General features: G+C 44.6%; 1 protein-coding gene across 1 annotated transcript in view; it reads left to right on the top strand.

Annotated features, from left to right (window-relative positions):
- The window catches only part of LOC125459021 (phosphatidylinositol 3,4,5-trisphosphate 5-phosphatase 2-like), a 182,802-nt gene extending 163,040 nt beyond the window's left edge, over positions 1-19,762 (top strand). The window contains exons 26-29 of the mRNA XM_048544898.2: positions 1,390-1,536; positions 10,930-11,680; positions 17,071-17,186; positions 18,370-19,762. Of these exons, the coding sequence (XP_048400855.1) occupies positions 1,390-1,536; positions 10,930-11,680; positions 17,071-17,186; positions 18,370-18,463 (1,108 nt within the window). The 3' untranslated portion in view covers positions 18,464-19,762. The remainder of the gene's footprint in view (positions 1-1,389; positions 1,537-10,929; positions 11,681-17,070; positions 17,187-18,369) is intronic.
- The last annotated feature ends 295 nt before the right edge of the window (positions 19,763-20,057 follow it).

Raw genomic sequence — 20,057 nt, 5'->3', positions numbered from 1 at the left:
TTTCTAGATATAGTTTCTGGGGATAAGGAGATCAAAAGGTATGGAGAGAAAGTGGAAACAAGGTACTGAGTTGCATGGTCACATTTTATGGCAGATCGCATTTGATGGACTGAATGGCCTATTCCTGCCCCATTTTCTACTTTTCTCCAATACATCTTAACTTAAGAATATCTCAAATTATTTTCTGAAAGAAGTCTATCTAACTTACATTTCAATAATTGAAAAACAAATGCTTCTGCTGCCTGCATCCCTCTTGGTAGTGCTCTTGCTATTCCATATTGCAACACCTCAATGAGTGTGAACAGCATTAATTACTATTTCAAACAACTTACTATTACCTTAGCGCAAACCTAAATCTGTCAATTTAGCAAACAGAACAGATACCCAAAACAATCCCCTCTTTCCCTTCTTCAGTTGCAGAATATTTTGCTCTTACAACCGTTCTTGTTTTGATGCCAGCTGTTATACTGGCCCCCACATTGTGATTAAACTATGACAGCAACATTGCTATCGCTTCTTACCATTGGGTGCTTCTCAGCATTTCCTATTCACAGCAGCACACTGACGCTTTCTGTCTCACACAAGCTCCTGAACTCAGCCATTAGAAAGTGGCACTGAATGGACAAAGGAAGAAGAAAGTTACAGTGACTACTCTCAGGTGCCTCTTACACATCTCCGTATTGATTCGGAGAGCTGGGCTTACCAGAGGACGAGTGTGGATGAAGGAAAAGTGATTTGCGAAAAAGCTGATTTAAAATAAAATATATTTTCTTACGTTACATTGCTTTACCTCTTTGCAGCTGGCGACTCATTCTGAGCACAGTTTAACAGCTGCCAGTAATTTTTTTGTACCATCTGGATACCATATGATAAAGCTAGTTATTAGTTATGTAACATTCAGATGCTGAGCATCTGTAGGCCATTTGATGGTAGGGCCAACATCAGCAAAGCTTGATCTCTCCTTGCCTAGTATTTCTTTGCAGCAGAGATTCAGACTGGAATCCCAACTGCTATTACTCTCCTTTTCCTACTACAAATGCAAACAGAACATTTGTGACAGTCATAATGTCCTTTAAGTGATATCAGAAAGCTCAGGAGAAGCAAGGAATCAAAGCGTATTTTTTGCACTGATCCATATGGAATCCTATGAGAGAATCTTGAGGGATTGCTGTGGGATAGGGAACATTTTATTGGCAAGAAACTACAATGGTTTGAAGTGGAAAAAGTCACTGTAAAATACACCACAATATGAAGCTAGCAAAAATAATTGGGTAGAATTTACAATTTGAGCTCATGAGGGGTGGCTGGTATTTTGCTCACGGTTTGTTCATGCTTGAAACTGAAAGTAACTTTTCCATGGTCTTTTAAGATCTGTCTGTTACTTCACAGAGGCAGTGAGAAAAAATGTGGTCAGAACTCAGCTTTCTCTGAAGTCATCAGTTCGATGTTTTCCAATTGGCCTGACGATGGCTCTCATCCTGGGAATACTGGTGCGGGAATTAAAGGGAAGAGCAATGAGGAGGCCATTCAATCAAGGTACGTCAACTCATCATCACACCTGAGATTAGGGTGAAAGGTAACTTGAAGGGGAACTCTCACTTCCTTCTCATGTACACCAGGAAACCTAGGTTGAAGACCCACCTGATCCAGAGGTGTGCAATCACATCTCTGAACAGGTTGATTCAAAAATATCTACACTCCGAGAAAGAAAACATTTTATGGACTAGAGTCTACAGGTGTGAAGTTGGAAAGCACACCAGGTCAGGCGGCATCAGAAGAGCAGGAAAGTCAATGTTTTGGGCTGAAACCCTTTGTCAGGACTGGGGAAGGGAAGGCCACCCCAGAAATAAACAGAGGGAGGGGTGTGGGACTGGGGGAAGGGTAGGAGATATGTTGATAGGTGGATGCAGGTAGAGAGTTATTGTAATTGGTCCATGGGATGGGTGGACCCAGTAGGTGAGGAGGAACATGACCAGGTTAGGTCAGGCCAAGAGGGGGAGGGCTGGACACAGGATAAGGCTGGGGGTGATGGGATTTTGAGTCTGGTAAAGTCAACGTTAAGGGCATTAGGCTGTAAGCTTCAAAGGTGAAATATCGGGTGTTATTCCTCCAGTTTATGTTTGGCCTCACTGTGACAGTGAAGAAGGACAAGGATGGACATGTCATCAGGGGAGTGGAAGGGGACATTAAAATGGATGGCAACCGGAAGGTTGGGTTAGGTGATGCATGCAGAGCACAGATGATCTGCAAACCGATCTCTGAGTCTACACTTGGTTTCCCTGATAGACAGGAGACCACATTGGGAGCAACGGATATGATAGAAAAGGTTGAATGAAGTGCAGGTGAATCTCTGCTGGATCTAAAAGGATTGTTTGTGGCCATGGACGGAGGTGAGAGGGAAGGTTTAAGGGCAGGTGTTGCACCTCCTGCAGTTGCAGGGAAAGGTATCGGGTGTGGTGGAGAAATTGGTGGGTAGTGTGGAACTGACAGAGAGTTGCAGAATGAACGGTCCCTGCAGAATGAACGGGGTGGGAGAAATATCTTTTGGTTGTAGATATTTGGGGCAGAAATGCCAGACCCTGGTGTGTTGGATCCTGTGTTTGTTGGGGTGGTATGTGAGCACTAAGGGGACTCTATCCTTATTGCTGTTGGGGAGAGGGGGTTTGAGGCAGAAGTGCAGAAAATGGAGGAGATGCAGTTGAGGGCATTCTTCATGACAGAGGAGGGAATATTATGATCCCTAAAGTAGGAGGATATCTGGGATGCCCTGGAGTAGAATGCTACATCGTGGGAGCATATACAGTGGAGGTGGAGGTTGAGGAATTGGGAATATGGTATAGCGTTTTTGCAAGAGAAGGGCGAGAAGAGGTGCAGGTGAGGTAGTTTTGGGAGTCAGTGGGTTTGAAATGGATGTCGGTGGTGAGTCGGTTTCTGGTCATGGAGATGGTGAGGTCCAGGAAGAGGAGAAGGGTGACCGAAATAGTCCAGGTGAATTTTAGGATGAGGTGGAAGGTGTTGGTGAAGCTGATGAACAGTTTGGTCTCCTCGCGGGAATGTGAGGCCTCACTGATGCCGTCATCAATATAGCTGAGGAAGAGCTGAGGAATGGTGCTGGTGTAGTTGCAGAAGAGGGACTGTTCCAAAAGCCCTACAAAGAAGCAAGCAGTGGAGGGCGACTGGTTGGGCCTACAGGAGATACAAGTATACAAAGACTGTACATCCATTGTGAAGGTGAGGTGTTGTGGGTTGGAGAATACAAAAATTTAGAAAAGGTTGAGAGAGTGGGTTGTGTCACAATTGTAGGTAGGGAGTTCCTGAGCCAAAAGGGATTGGATACAGTTGAGGTATTATAACCAATCACAGTAACGTCCCAATTACATCCACCTATCACCAAGTCAGCCCCAAACTCCCCTCTGGGCTCCTCTCCCCCTCCCCAATCCTGATGAAGCGTTTAGTCCTGAAACATTGACCTTCCTGTCCTTCGGACGCTGTCTGACCTGTGTGCCTTTCCAGCATCACACCTATAGACTTTGGCTTCCAGCAATGTCAGTCCTTACTGTCTCCGTTATGGACTAGTTTGATTCTAGTATTAAACTAATTTGAGATCTCCTGGCCTATACTGGCATAAAAAAAATGAAAGAACTATTTATGCTAGAAATCAGAAACAAGAACAGAAATGTTTTTCTCCCTTTGTCCAGTCCTGTCCCACTTAGATCCACGATTCCTCTGATGCTTTACATTAATTTCAGGATTTCTAGTTTGCAGGCTCCAACTGCTTCCTCTTTACCATGCAAGTACAATCCCTTCACGTGCCCATCACCCATCAGGATGGTTTCAAGGTTCTCTGCCTCTTCCTGGAAAAAAGGTCTGAACTTTACCCATCCACTTGCACCCTCTTCTGCCTGGTTGAGCTCATCCTTACTCTGAATAGCTTCTCTTTTAACTCCTCTCACTTCCTTCAGGTCAAAAGGATGGCCTTGGATATCCATGTGGTCCCCAGTTATGGCTGTCTCTTTGTCGGGTACATGGAACATTCCTTGTTCCAGTTCTATTCTGGTCCCCATCCACAAATCTTTCTCTGGTGTGTCAATGACATCATCGGTGCTGCTTCCCTTTCCCATCTGGAAGTGGAAAAGTCTATCTCGTTCACTTCCAATTTGCACCTCGCTCTCATATTCACCTGGTCTATGTCCGATTCCTCCCTTCCCTTCCCCGACATCTCAGTTTCCATTTCTGGGGAAAGGCTAGCCAACATCTATTACAAACCAACCGACTGCCACAGTTACCTTGACTATACATCCTCACACCCTGTCTCCTTAAAGACTCTATTCCGTTCTCCTAGTTCATTGGACTCCGTGGCATCTGTTTTCATGGTGCCAACTTCAAAATGACCACATTGTTCCTCAATTGAAGGCTCTCTACCATCATGGTTAACAGGGCCCTCAGCTGGGTCTGACCCAGCACCCACACTTCCACCCTCGTCCCCTCTTTCCTCTCCCACAGCAGCAACAGGGCCTCCCTTGTCCCCACTTACCATCCCACCAGCATCCACATTCAGAAAATCATTAGCTGTCATTTCCTCCACCTCCAACAGGATGCTACCACCTGACACATAGATCATTGATCATAGAATCCCTATAGCATGGCAGCAGCCATTCAGCCCATTGAATCAACACCAACGCTCCAAAGAACATCCCACCCAGACCCATCCCTTAGTCTATCCCTGTATTTCCCAACCGAGACACTATGGACAATTTAGCCTGGCCAATCCACCTACTCTGCACATTTTTGGACTGTGGGAGGAAACCGGAGCACCCGGAGGAAACCCACGCAGACACAGGGAGCATGTGCAAACTCCACCTGAGGGTGGAATTGAACCCAGGTTCCTAGTGTTGTGAGGCAGCAGTGCTAACTCTGAGCCACCGTGCCACCTATATATGCCCCACCCCTCCCTTATCATCTTTCCACAGGGACCGTGCCCTACATAACACCCTGGACCATTCCTCCTTCACTCCCAACTAACCCCCACAGCATCACTCCCCTATGATCAGAGAAAGTGTCACATCTGTCCACTTATTTCCTCCCTGCTCAGTATCCAAGGTTTTAATCACACTTTCAGGTGAAGCAGTGCTCTATCTGCACTTCACTCACCTGGTCTATTGTATTCGCTGCTTACAGCATTGTCTCCTCTACATTGGGGATACGAAGCACAGTCTGGGAGAGTGCTTCACAGAATACCTACGTTCTGTCTGCTAAACAATCAGAGGGTTAGATAGGGTGGATAGGGAGAGCCTTTTTCCTAGGATGGTGACGGCGAGCACAAGGGGGCATAGCTTTAAATTGAGGGGTGAAAGATATAGGACAGATGTCAGAGGTAGGTTCTTTACTCAGAGAGTAGTAAGGGAATGGAACGCTTTGCCTGCAACGGTAGTAGATTCGCCAACTTTAGGTACATTTAAGTCGTCATTGGACAAGCATATGGACGTACATGGAATAGTGTAGGTTAGATGGGCTTCAGATCAGTATGACAGGTCGGCACAACATCGAGGGCCGAAGGGCCTGTACTGTGCCGTAATGTTTTATGTTGTATGTTCAAACTCTGTGCTTCCAATTGCCTGCCATTTCACCACACTACCCTGATCCCTGGCCAACAACGTTTGTGTCTCAGGCTCTAGTGAAGCTCAGTGCTGGCTAGAAGGACAACACCTCATCTTCCACCTGGAGACTCTACAGCCTTCTGGTCTTAATATTGAGTTCAATAATTTTATGGGCTAGAGCACCTGCTCCCTTGTCCTTACCTCATCCCTCACACACCAGACCTTGTTATGACATGAGATAACAAGGTGTAGAGCTGGAAGAACACAGCAGGCAAAGCAGCATCATAGGAGCAGGAAAGCTAATGTTTCGGGCCTAGACCCTTCTTCAGAAATGCTTGTTATCACATGGTCTGCTATTGCATACTACCCATTGTTAGCCAGTAATTGTCCCCATTAACAGCCACTCATATTCCAAGGCTGTCTGTTATTTAATCTTTTGTCTGTCCACCTGTGCTTCTCTCTCTTTGGGTTCTATCTCTAATCAGTTACTCCTTACCCCCTCACCCCACCCTATCTTCCACATTAAAAAATACATTTGCCGAGCTACCATCAGTTCTGCAAAAGGGCCGCTTCACCCGAAACATTAAGTCTAATTTCTCTTCACAGATGCTGTCAGACTTGCTGAGTTTTTCCAGCAATTTCTGTTTTTGCTTCGGTACTGGATAAGGTGGTTTTGATCTGGTTGGATGTAAATGAGTCCTTGACGGGGCCATCATTCCATTAGTCAGAAATCTGGCAGCAGCGCTTTTTCTGAGAGTTTTCCCTCCATAGTATGATCACTCCAGCAGAAAACCCCACACTGTCTCTTCTAGCCATGGGACATGCTTGTATATAATATCCATTTGCATGTTATTTTCAATTTCTCATTTATTTTTATACTTTTTAGAACAGTTCCTACCCCTCCATACCCTAACACCTTATGTCCTCTCACCCCAAGACCCTACCCTCACAGTTCCTGCGATCAGCCCCTGCCTGCCAATACACCACCCTCACAATAACCTTTCCCCCAACTTGCCACTCTCACAGCTCTGGCCATCCTCACTCCTCACCACAATTCCCACCCTCACAATTCTTGGATCCTTCAACGCCCTTAAAACTTTTGCACCCTTGTCTCCCTACCCTCACAATTGCTGACCCCCAAACTCCCCACCCTCACAGTTCCTGTCCTCTCCATGACTCCTCACTCTTACAGTGCTGCACACATGTCACTTCAAAAGTAGAGTGTTCATGAAATGAAAGGCACTTCATCCTGTCATTGTTCCAGCCACTAGGATGAAAGCCAACATAGAGTAAAAGAATCTTTATGCTCTCTGTATGAAATCTTTGAGGAATGATTTTGGGTTGTGTTGACTCAGTTCTTTGGGGGCGTAAGTTTGTAATAAAAACACTAGCAACAAATTCTCTGTTGTAATCCCATTTTCCCTACTAGCTGAGAAAAACTGGAACTATCACTGAGTTTCTGAGACCAGGTCAGAATAAAGTACTGCACTCTATCTGTGCTGAGAAAGTCTGCTTACCATCTGAAGTAGAGAATGTTCCATTATTCAATATTGATGTCCCACACTTCAGTGAGACCAAAAATGTTACTTAATAAACAATAGGTTAAAATGTGGAAAAGCAATCTGAAAGAATCAAAATGTTTGTTTGGAGTGGGCTTCAATATTCTTTCATTCACCCTGTGCTCACCACAGGAGGGAGCAGACTGAATATAAAAGAGGAGGAATCCGAAGACAAAGATTTTTGAAAAGTGTTTTGCAACAATCATGCAGAAGATTCTGTCTTTAGCTTATGTATAATAAAACTGCTCAGCTTGCAGGCTTGAGAGGTCAATATGTAGCCTTTTATGAAACTGATATTGAATCTGAGAAACAGAATTGTGTAACGGGTGAAATATCTTTCACCCGTTCCAAACATCTATCACAGGGAACACCTGTGATAGAAGTTTGGAAGTGTCTACAATTTAAATAAAACAAAACCCACAGGAAGCTTTTCTGAGATAACAAAGTGTGGAGCATTTGTTTAGAGCTGCTCTACACCATGTTGAGGGCAATTCAGCTAACCTGGGCAAGAATATCCTGTTAATTTCAGATCAACAGATCACTTTTATTTTGGTACAAGTTTACAAGTCTCTCTCAAGGCAATGACTTGTGCTCGGCTTTGATACCTTTCAATTATCCTTTTAAATTTTCTGTGTCATTTGGGTTAATGCACAGTACCATTTTATTTGTTTGCACAGCCGCAGTATAGAATAAGTCAGTAAATCCCTACACTGTGGAAAGAGGCCATTCAGCACATTGAGTCTTCACTAAATTTTTGAAGACCATTCAGCCCAGACCTAGCCCATACCCTATTCCAGTGATCCTACATTTACCATGGCTAATCCACCTAACCTGCTCACCCCTAGACACTACTGGGCAATTTAACATGGCAATCCACCTAACCTGCACATCCGGTGGAAACTGGAGCACCTGGTAGAACCTCACACAGAAAAATGGAGAACGTGCAAACTCCACAAAGACAGTCACAGGGCTGGAATCAAACATAGATCCCTGGAGCTGTTTGGCAGCAGTGCTAACCATGAGCCTTCCTGGAGGTGTCAAACCTGAGAGCAGTTTGTGTCATATGTACACTATTACAGCCATCAAAGGTGAGAAATCTGAAAAAAAGACAGAGAACGGTGGAGAAATGCAGGAGGTCTGGCAGCGTCTGTGAAGAGAGAAACAGGGTTTATGTTTCCAGTCAGGTACGAGCCTTCTTCAAAGCTGAAGGAGAGATTTCTGGCTGATTTTATTTCCACCGTCTAGCCCCATGTGAACAAATTCGAACATACAAACACTGGCACCCTGCAAGGATGCATTCTCAGCCACCTACTGTAGTCCCTGTACACCCATGACTGTGTGCTCAAATTCCAAATGAATGCCATCTACAAATCTGCCGATGAAACCATGTGGTCGGAAGGATATCAAACAACAATAAGTCAGAATACAGAATGCAGATAGAGCGCTGGTGTCATAGTACAATCATAACATTCTCTCTCAATGTCAACAAAGCAAAAGAACTAATCATTGACTTCATGAAGAAAAGAGAAGGACATTCCCCTATCTATATCAACAGACCTGAGATGAAAAGGTTCAAGAGTGTCAAGTTCCTTGGAGTGATGATAACTGACAAACTGTCCTGCATTTCCCATGTAGATGCGATGGTTAAGAAGGCAGAACAAAGCCTCTTCTTCCTCAGGCAGTTCAGGAAATTCAGCATGTCCATTAGGACCCTCACCAACTTTTACAGATGCACCATACAAAGCATTCCATCCAGGTGCATTATGGCCTGGTACTGCAACTGCTCTGCCCAAGCCTGTAAAAAACTACAGAAGGTTGTGTACCCAGCCCAAACCATCACATAAGCCAACGGCCGATCTATGGACTCTATTTATACTTCTTGTTGCGGCAGAAAGGCTGCCAACATCATCAAAGACCCCTCCCACCCCAGTAATGCTCTTTAGGAACCTCTTCCATCAGGCAATGATACAGAAGCTTGAAGACATACATTAGTTGGTTCAAGAACAGCTTTTCTCCCTGCAGTTATTAGATTGTTGGATGGACTCTGTAACTGCAAGTAATATTGATCTTGCTAATGTGAATCTTGCTTTGCGCACCTGTGACCTCGTATGAGAGATAGTAGGAAATGCAGATGCTGGAGAATCTGAGGTAACAAGGTGAAGAGCTGGATGAACACAGCAGGCCAAGCAGCATCAGAGGAGCAGGAAGGCTGTCATTTTGGGGGTCTAGGCCCAAAACATCATCCTTCCTGCTCCTCTGATGCTGCTTGGCCTGCTGTGTTCATCCAGCTCTATACTTTGTTATCTGTGACCTCGTATGCCTCACTCTGTCTAAGCGCCATATGATCTGCATGTCCTTGTTTGTCATGATCTGCTTGCACAGCACACTATACTTAGGTACATGTGACTGCAATAAATCAAATAAAATCAAACCTGAAAACTGCCCTGAATCTGATTCATTATTTTGGCAGATGCCATGTCACATCGTGGCTCAGTGATTAGCATTGCTGCCTAACAGCACTGGGAATCTGGGTTCAATTCCACGCTTGGGTAATTACCAGTGTGGAGTGTGCACATTCTCCCTGTGTCTGTGTGGGTTTGCTCTGGGTGTCCCAGTTTCCTGTCACAGTCGAAAGATGTGCAGGTTAGCTGGATTGACTGCTAAAAACTGCTCCATAGTGTGCTGGCTTGTTGGCAGAGGGGGTGGCTTTGTAGCTAGGGTAAATAAACCCATGCAGGATTACAGGGATGGGTCTGGGTGGGTTGCTTCTCAGAGGGTTGGTGCAAACTTGATGGGCTGAAAGGCCTCTTTCTGCACTGAAATGATTCGGCCAATGTTGCATTGTGGAATGTGCCTATTTTGTACTTCCTCTTTGCCTTACTGAACAAAGCAATTTTCACAACTGTGTCAGTAGATGCGGCATCTGGTTTTCTCCACATAATATCATCTTAAATAGTGATTTTGCCTTATCCAGTTTTAGCCTAGCACAGATTCAATGCATGTTTCCCAGTACTTTCAAATAATGTATGGGGGAAGGGCCATCATATGTTATTTTACACACGAAGATGAAGTTTGCCTACTGACACAGTTGAGATGATTTCTGGCCAAGGGGTCACTGGGGGTCTTTCAAGGAGACTTTGAAATGTGGTAATTGGGGACAGCAGCAGCAAGTCTTAGTTGTCATTGAGAATTTTAAATACTGCAACCTTAGTATGGGGCACTGAAGACTGGTTAGCTTAAGGGGCATTGGGAGATAAGTGGCACTACATCTCTGAAGTAATTTTGAATTGATATGCAAAACAACTTTCAATTTTTATTATGAGAAGCCCTTTATGGACAGTTAGTCTTTTGTCCTGGTTTCAAATTTGGGGCGGCACGGTGGCTCAGTGGTTAGCACTGCTGCCTCACAACACCAGGGTCCTGGGTTCAATTCCCCACACTGTCTGTGTGGAGTTTGCACATTCTCCCCACATCTGCATGGGTTTCCTCCAGGTGCTCCGGTTTCCTCCCACAGTCCAAAGATGTGCAGGCTTGGTGGTTTGGCCACGGTAAACGGCCCATCATGCACAGGGATGTGCAGATTAGGGGGATGATTCTGGGTGGAATGTTGTTTGGAGTTTTGGTGTGGACTTGTTGGGCCAAAGGGCCTGTTTCCACACTGTAGGGATTCTGTGACTCAAAGCTATCTCACACTGAGGGTAAATGATAAATTTGTACTCTGAATTTGACACACATGATTGAAATTGTACCTTTCTATTATTTTGTTTTTTTAGGATGAAACAAGGCATCCCTGCAGAAGACGAGTCCTATTTGAACAGTTACAACAACCCAGCCTACTTTGTACTCGAAGGAGTTCCTTACCTCCAGCCTGGAACGGGCAGTCAGGAAAATGCAGGGATTTCAGTATCAAGAACAATTCCTAGGAATAAGCCACAACCACCTCCTCCAACAGTGGCGGAGAAACCGAGGGACCCATCCTTCAGACACTTGAACTGTGAAGGCAGTTCCTCTGACCATGAAGGCCTGCGTGGCTCTTATGATCAGTCCCAGCATGCTTTCCCCAAAGTGATGGAGGTCGAAATGCAGAACAACCCACTTTATGCCAGTTCAGCCGACGTTTGGGGTAAAGCCCACCAGGCTGTGCCATCCAAAACTAACCAAGAGTGGCACAAGCCAACAGCGTCAACCAGGGAATCCCAAGAATTCAAAGCCCCTACCACAGCACCCAGGAGCTTCTCCAGGCCTCAGCTGGCGGGGAAGAGTGGGGCTCAAGCGTCACTGATCAATGAGGTCCGTGACAAACTCTCCGAAAGAAAGACAGATGACTTCCATGCGGCAAAATCCCTGAGCGGCAAGGACCGCCAGGCAAACAGGTGTGACCTCCCCCTTCCTGTTCGAGAACGGCCAACAGTGAGTCCTCGGTTACCAGCGAGAAACAAAGCAACAGCAGAATTTCAACCTCGGCCTACACGACTGGACATGCCTCCACCACTACCTGTCAAGAGCAGAACATTGGAGACAGGGGTATGTATTTACAACAACAAGTCACTCTGATGTGAATCACTGGAATAGTCAAATCTTTGTTTCACCCACCGTGGTGTCGCTTGAGAGGTTAGCGATAGCAGGAACTGCAGATGCTGAGTTCTGACGAAGGGTTCGGCCAGAAACGTCGACTTTCCTGCTCCTCTGATGCTGCCTGACCTGCTGCGTTTCTCCAACTCCACACTGTGTTGACTTGTTTGAGAAGTTACATTTGTAACATCACTTTTAGCACCTTCTAACAAAACAGTTGTGAATCCTGTTTGCACCTGACTACACATGCCAGCCATGATATGGCACTGGTAGTGTAATACTGGGTCAATTGGGCTTTTACATGCTCAATGGACTCTGGGTTATTTAGCCACATAGGGGTTCAGTTAGCTCAGTTGGCTACATAACTAGAGCCTGGTGCAGAACAAAGCAAACAGTTCAATTTCCATACTGGCTACAATAGGTCATTGAGGCCATACCACCTCACCTTAACTCATGCTTGTGGAGTGCTTACTTCAATCTACAGGTAACCATTTAGATCTCTTTAATGGATAGAGATGTTTATAGTCATTTATGGGTTATGCCTTGATGCCATTTACTTACATTTTATAGGCCAGGTTACTGGACTTGCTGCCCACCCGTCCTCTACATCATAGAGATGAACAGCGGTTTGGATGGGAAATTTGTAGGCTAGCCGCCTTCTCTATATTTTGTGCACCCGCACCCAATTCAGGGGAGGTGATAACCTAGTAGTATTGTCAGTGGACTGTTAATCCAGACAGAGAGGTACAATCCTGGGGACCTGGGTTCGAATCTTTTCACAACAGATAGTAGATTTTTGATTCCACTAAAAATCTGGGATGAAGAGTCTACTGATGACCCTGAATTCTCGATTTGTTGGAAAACTCATCTGGTTCACTCGTGTCCTTTCATGTGGGAAACTGCCGTCCTTACCTGGTCTGGCCTACATGTGACTCCAGACCCACCGTGATGTGGTTGACAATGAAGTGCCCTCTGGACAATTAGGGATGGGCAATAAATACTCCTAGCCAGCGATGCCCTCATCCTGTGAATGATTTTTTTTTAAAAATCACATGTGGGAGGCAGAAGTAATATTCAGCCCCAGTCTACTGCCTTCCAAATGAGAAGTTTGCTAAAAATCTGGTCATTATTGTTAGATAGGATAATGTTTCCAAAGTGATTAGTATGCATGTTACAATGGCTCCACCCATTTTATTGATGTCACACACAGTCTGTGTTTGGAGTCACTGTGTTCCACTCCAGCTTTCAGAGGGAACAGATGTACCTCTATCAGGTCCCTAATGTACACACAGTTCTATCTAATCAAATGTACTTTATTGTTATCACCCAATAAACCTTTGTGTCATTAGGTCATAAGATGTGGCAGCAGAAGGTAAGCCATTCAGCCTATCGAGTCTGTTCCACCGTTCAATGAGATCATGGCTGATGTGATAGTCTTCAACTCCATCTTGCTGCCTTTCTCCCATAAAACTTGACGGGTGACTTCTCATTGTGAAACTATGCCCTCTCATCCCAGACTCTCCCAGAAGAGGATACAATATTACTTGATTGACTCTGTCAAGTACCCTCAGAATTTGGTGTATGTCTAAGAACTGTGCCTCTTCCATAGATACTCCATGGTGGTGTACTCTCTGCGGCCAATCACTCGATAGGCCCGACACAAAGCAAAGAGATAACAAAGTATAGAACTGGATGAACAAAGCAGGCCAAGCAGCATCATAGATGCAGGAAATACCAGTATGTGGTACCTGGTAAGATTCATTTGACACAGTTCACTGCCACCTCAAAAGAATCTTATCGGGTATCACATACAGGTGGAAATGGCAAATACCAGCAGAGGTTAAGTAGGGAAATGCCACAGTTACAGTACTGTTTTTGTGGAATCTTTGTTGCGTGCAAATTGGCTGCTGCGGTCTTCGTATTGCATCAGAGATTCTGATGAAAGTTCAAGGATCTGACAAGATAGTTTTGTTTCTTACTCCACTAATGTTGCCAGACTTGCTGTTCTTTTCTGACTACTTTGTTCTTATTTCAGAGTTGAAACATCTATATATTTGATTTTACATTGGGGCTACAACTCATTTGTTCTATTTGGTTTTAAAAAGTTTCAGGATACCCTGACATCATGAAAGTTCGAAAACTTGAAGTCTTTCTGTTACTTTATATACACCAGCAAAGTTCCTTTCTAAACTGTCTTCTTTCAACGTTAATCTTCTCTCATCTTTCATTATCATTCCTCATGCTTTTGAGAACACTCTTGTGAATTTTGTCCTCTTCAAAACATTCACACAAGCATTGAAATGCAGTAACAAATGTTGTATTAAGTACTCAGGCCATACTTAAGCAGCCATAGGGTTGTTCTGCTTTTAGGCAGAGACAAATGGGGGTGGTTTAGCCCAAAGGTCAACACACCTCAGGCAAGGGGAGGGGTTCAGAAGGAAAAGAAGACATTTGACATTTCTGAAGAAGGGTCCAGGCCCAAATATCAGCTTTCCTGCTCCTCTGGTGCTGCCTGGCCTGCTGTGTTCATCCAGCTCCATGCTGTGTTATCTCAGACTCGAGCATCGGCAGTTCCTACTATCCCCCAATTGAACCTATGCTGCTAGCGTCACAAACCAGCTATCCAAGCTAACCAACCTTCTAGATAGGGAAGAGATTTTTTCTCTATTCATTGGTGGGATGTGGGCATCGCTGACTGGGCCAGCATTTCTTGCCCATCCCTATTTGCTCTTGTGAAGGTGGTAGTGAGCTGCCTTCTTCAACCACTGCAGTCTTCCTGCTGTGAGTTAAGCCGCAATACTATAAGGGAGGGAATTACAAGATTTTGACCCAGCGACAGTGAATTAACAATGATATATTTTGAAGACAGGATGGTGAGTAGCTTGGAGGGGAACTTTTAGGTGGTGAGGTTCTCATATGTCTGCTGCCTTTGTCCTCCTAGATGGAAGTGGTCAAGTGTTTTCAAGGTGCTGCAGTGCATCTTGTAAAACAACCATGACTATCTTCCTATGTTGTCAGGTATTATTCCAACTACTGGAGAGTTTGTCCCCTGAAAGCCATTGATTCCACCTTTGCTAGGACTCCTTGATGCCACACTCTGTCAAATGCAGCTTTGATGTCAAGGACTGTCACTCTCACATCACCTCTGGAATTCAGCTCTTTTGTCCATGCTTGAACCAGGACCTGAGTGGCATAACCCAAACTGGGCATCACTGAGCAGGTTATTGCTGAGGAGGTGCTGCTAGATAGCATTGTTGATGGCACCTTCCATCACTTTTCTGAAGATTGAGAGTAGACTGATGGAATGGTAATTGGTCGTGTTGGATTTGTCCTGCTATTTGTGTGCAGGACATACCTGGGCAATTTTCCACATTGTTGGGTAGATACCAGTGTTATAACTGTACTGGAACAGCTTGGCTTGGGGAGTGGCAGGTTTTGGAGCACAAGTCTTTAGTACTATTGCCGGAATGTTGTCAGGGTCTGTAACCTTTGCGGTATCCAGTGTCTCTAACCATTTGTTGATATCACATGGAATGAATTGAATTGGCTGAAGACTGCTATCTGTGATGCTGGGGACCACTGGAGGAGGCTGAGATGGATCACCCACTCGGCACTTCTGGCTGAAGATTGCTGCAAATGCTTCATCCTTATCTTTTGCACTGATGTGCTGGGCTCTTCCATCATTGACGATGGGGATCTTTGTGGAGCCTCCTCCTCCAGTGAGTTGTTTAACTGTCCACCACTGTTCACAACTGGATGTGGCAGGACTGCAGAGCTTATATGTGATCCATTGGTCGTGAGATCGCTTAGCTCTGTTTATTACTTGCTGCTTTCGCTGTTTGGCATGCAGGTGGTCCTGTTTGGTGGCTTCACCAGGTTAATACCTCATCTTCACGTCTGCCCGGTGTTGCTCCTGGCATGCCTTCCTGCACACTCGGTTAGACCAGGGTTGATTCCCTGGCTTGATGGTAATGATTGAGTGGGGGACATGTCGGGCCATGAGGTTACAGGTTGCACTGGAGTACAATTCTGATGCTGTTGATAGTCCACAGAACCTCAAGGATGCCCAGTCTTGAGTCGCTAGCACTGCGCAAAGTCTGCCCATTTAGTACAGTGATAGTGCCACACACACGATGGAAGTTATTCTCTATGTGAAGGTGGGACTTTGTCTCCACAAGGACTGTGCAATGATCACTCTTATCTCGGTCATGAACAGATGCAACTGCAGCTGGCAGATTGGTGAGGATGAGGCCAAGTATGTTTTTCCCTCTTGTTGGTTCCCTCACCACCTGCTGCAGACCCAGACTAGCATCTGTGTCCTTTAGGACCCGACCAGCTCGATCAGTTGTGCTGCTGCTGAGTCCCTCTTGGTGGTTGACATTGAAATCCCCCACCCAGAGTACATTTTGTGCTCTTGCCATCTTCAGTCCTTCCTCTAAATGCTGTTCAACATGGAGGAGTACTGATTCATCAGCTGAGGGAGGATGGTGTGTGGTAATTAACAGGAGGATTCTTGCCCTGCGAATTTTATGGGGTCCGGAGTCAATGTTGAGGACTCCCAGAGCAACTCCCTCCTGACTGTACGTCATTGTTCCACTACCTCTCCTGGGTCTGTTCTGCCAGTGGGACAGGACATGTCCAGGGATGGTGATGGTTTGTATCTGGGACATTGTCTGTAAGGTATGGATTTGTGAGTATGACTATGTCAGGCTGTTTCTTCACTGGTCTGTGAGACAGCTCGCCCAATTTTGGCACTAACCCCCAGATGTTAGTCCAGCGAACTTTTCATGTTTGACAGGGCTGTTTCTGCTGTTGTCCTTTCCAGTGCCGAGGTCGATGCCGGGTGATCCATCCGGCTTCATTTCTTTGAGACTTTGTAGTGATTGGTACAACTGAACGGCTTGCTTGGCCATTTCAGAGAGCAACTGAAAGTCAACCACATTGCTGTGGGCCTGCGTCACATATAGGCCAGACCAGGTGAGGGGTGGCAGATTTTCCTTTGCTGAAGGGAATTAGTGAACCAGATGGGTTTTTCCAAAAACACTGATCAGTAGATTTTTAATTCTGGCCTTTTTTTTACATTGAATTCAAATTCCACCATCTGCTGTGGTGGGATTCGAACCTGGGTCCCCAGAGCATTTAGCTGGCTCTACTGGATTAATAGTTTAGTGATAATACCACCAGGTCAATGCTTACCCTGTGTGTTACGAACATTCATAATTACTGTAAATGCAGTCCAAAAGTAGTTCCAACTTCATAAATACAAACACCGGTAATGCAATGATGAAAATAATAATCTTCCTGTATCTTCAAAAGATAAAGTATTTTTCTCTGTTTTTTAGAACGTCGACAATCGGTGCCACTCAGGTACCCTATCTGAGTTCCTGAAGCACTTGGGTTTGGAAAAATATGAAGCAGGTTTGATTGAGAATGGATGGGATAAATTGGAATACTGGAGGTAATTACAGCTAAAGAACACCTGATTAATATTAATAACTTTCTGCTTATTTGTTGTTACACAAATAAATCCAACGGATTATTATGCTGGTGAATGTTGTAAAGTTCCTGGAGAAGGCCAGGGCTTGTGGGGGGTTGGGGAGGAAGGGAAGTGCTGCGCTAGTGGATGATTCATGTGAAATTGTCTCAGTATCTTCAAGTTGAGTAGCAATCTAGTGATGGGATGATGTGTTATTGAGGAATTGGGCTCGGTTCAGTTGTATTGGACATCCATAGCCCAAAGCTAGAGTTCTGGGTGGCGTTGGTGGCTCAGCGGTTAGCACTATTGCCTCACAGCGCTTGGGACCCAGGTTCATTTCCAGCAGCATCTGTGTGAGTTTGTACATTCTCCCTGTATCCCTGTACAAGTTTCCACCAGGCACTCAAGTTTCCTTCCTCCGTTCAGAGACATGCAGTTTGGGTGGGTTAACTGCAGTAAATGAGAGGTTATGGGGATAGGATGGCGGTCTGAGTGGAATCCTCTTCAGAGCGTAATTGCAGATTGGATGGGCCCAATGGCCTCTTTCCACAGTGTAGGGATTCCTACTACAATATAAAGCAGAACAAATTGGCTCTAAAGTAGCAAATTGATTAATTTACTGTCATTTCCCTGTTGGTTCCTCTTGATCCCTCTAGCAGATGTTTAGACACCTGTGTCCCTGCTCTTTCCCTGTGCTCCCAACTAATTACTGCAGCAGCTTGTGAGGATTCTCAGGCTACTCTTGCGATTCTTATCAGACAGGCCTACTGACATTTAATTTCAAATGGACAAATTCTGGCCCCCTTGACCGACAGATTCTCGTCGGTCATTACAGCCCAGTAAGGTTTAGGCTGTCTCTTTACCCTCCAACAATCCTGGCACTGTCCCTCTATCTTGGACTGGTATCCCATCAGAACCGTTGGAGGTGCACTGGAGATAGCATTTCCTGTTGTGCCTCTGCAAACATGAGCTTGCCCAATTAAAATAGCTCAGCCAAATACATCACTGTGATCGTTGCAAAATAATGTGTGATAAATTATGGATTTTGCATGAGGTTTATTTAATGCACTTTGCTGAGGAAAATGACAATTACAATGATTTTAATTGCATGGTTAATTGCTACTGTTAAGAGTCTGATGCCATTTTTTTTCACCCTCTCGTTCAGCGGCATTGCTGAAGAGGACTTGCTGGAAGCTGGTGTCACTGACCCCCTTCACAGGAAGTTGCTTCTGGATATAACTTCCCAACAGAAGCCTTGACAAACAAGCCAGGCAAGACAGAAAGCAAGGAAAGACTCAAGATATACTTTATCCTTAATCTCACTGCAGAAATGATTCTTAACTGATTAAAGAAGAACGTTGCATAAATGTCAAATCAAAGCATATCCTGATAGTCCTTTGTCATGTTTGAAAGAAACTGCGGGGTTAACATTCAATCAAGCTTCCAGCATAACTCTGGCAGAGAGATCGGGAGAAAAGCAACAAACCCAGTGTATACACTTATACACTTTACAACACAGATGATAGCTAAGGATTAGAACCAGGGATTTAATCTGGGACTCAAGCTTCCCCAGGTGGAAATGGAACCCAGTGTTGGTAGGCATTAAGGCATGGAAATCTAATGATTTTACTTGCATTTTTCAAGCTCAGGAACACCAACAAACATGACTGGCAAGAAACCCACACTCAAACCAGAAGCTTCAATGTCTGCCAAGAGGGTATGGTATAATCAACAGAAAATGGGGCCAAGGGCACGTGCCTGAAACTGACCCTTTGCATAAGAAAATGAGGAGTTTAAGTCCTGCCTCTGCGGTGCCTCCTCTAGGAAATTAGTTCACTGTGAACGCAGTGAGCACCAGCTTAGCTGTGTTCAAGAAATCCTGGTTTGCACACAACCTGTGCGGCAATATTTGATGGGACTACCGCAGGCTGTTTTCAAAAGATGTTACTTTCTTGAGTATAGGTCAACAGGAGGAAGAAGAATGAATTGCACACTCTTTCTAGAGCCCATCTGACATTTGTGTCATTGAAATTGAGGGATTAAGAAACTGACGGGTTTGGAATAGGCAGAGTAGACCAGGCAGAGTTAAGATCAGGTGATCCGGCTCTCCAGATACTTTAGAAAAGCAACATTAAATTTGAGAGACGAAAAAGAAACTTGTGAAAGATTTACACCATTGCACGAAGACCAAAGTGAGAAAAGCAGTGCATTCAGAAAAAAAAAATCCTTTGCTTTATATTGTTGCTGTAAATTTACATTTCATTTTCTGAATGGAATCCATTGTTTGAGATTACGTACAAGCTCAGAGAGGGTTAAATTGAATTGGGCCATCGTGCCATTTACGTATGACCTACATCGAACTACAAAGCCTTTGAATCTTACAGAACAATGGACACCTGTCAAGAGCCTGAAAAGTGGAAACTTCATGATGTAGATTTTGACTGCTTTCTTGTAAACTTGTACTGCCCAGTCATCATGCACATATGAACAATCATGCACTTCATTGTCGAAATTTTATAAATATGATATTTGTCGAAATAATGCTTATTATTATTGATTGTTGCACATTGTATAGGTTTCTTGAATGTTTGATTTTAATATATGTTATGTGTTGAAAGCTTACTTGAGGTTTGTCATTGATAGCAGTCCATTCATCTGTTTAATTGCATAATTTCCTTAGACTTTTTAAAATTGACATATTGCTTGTGTTTCTGATGTGCATATAAATATGTTGAGAATAAAAGATTTTTTTTGGGATCATGACTCTCCCTGTTGCTTGAATATTCCACAAGGTCGTTTGAAATTGAACAATCTTTTTCGACAAAGGGTTGTCCAACATCTCCTTAAGAGCAC

The sequence above is a fragment of the Stegostoma tigrinum genome, chromosome 15, assembly GCF_030684315.1.
Source record: "Stegostoma tigrinum isolate sSteTig4 chromosome 15, sSteTig4.hap1, whole genome shotgun sequence".
NCBI classification, from domain to species: domain Eukaryota; kingdom Metazoa; phylum Chordata; class Chondrichthyes; order Orectolobiformes; family Stegostomatidae; genus Stegostoma; species Stegostoma tigrinum.
Note: the sequence above shows the minus strand (reverse complement) of the source record. Positions and strands in the feature narration are given on the sequence as shown.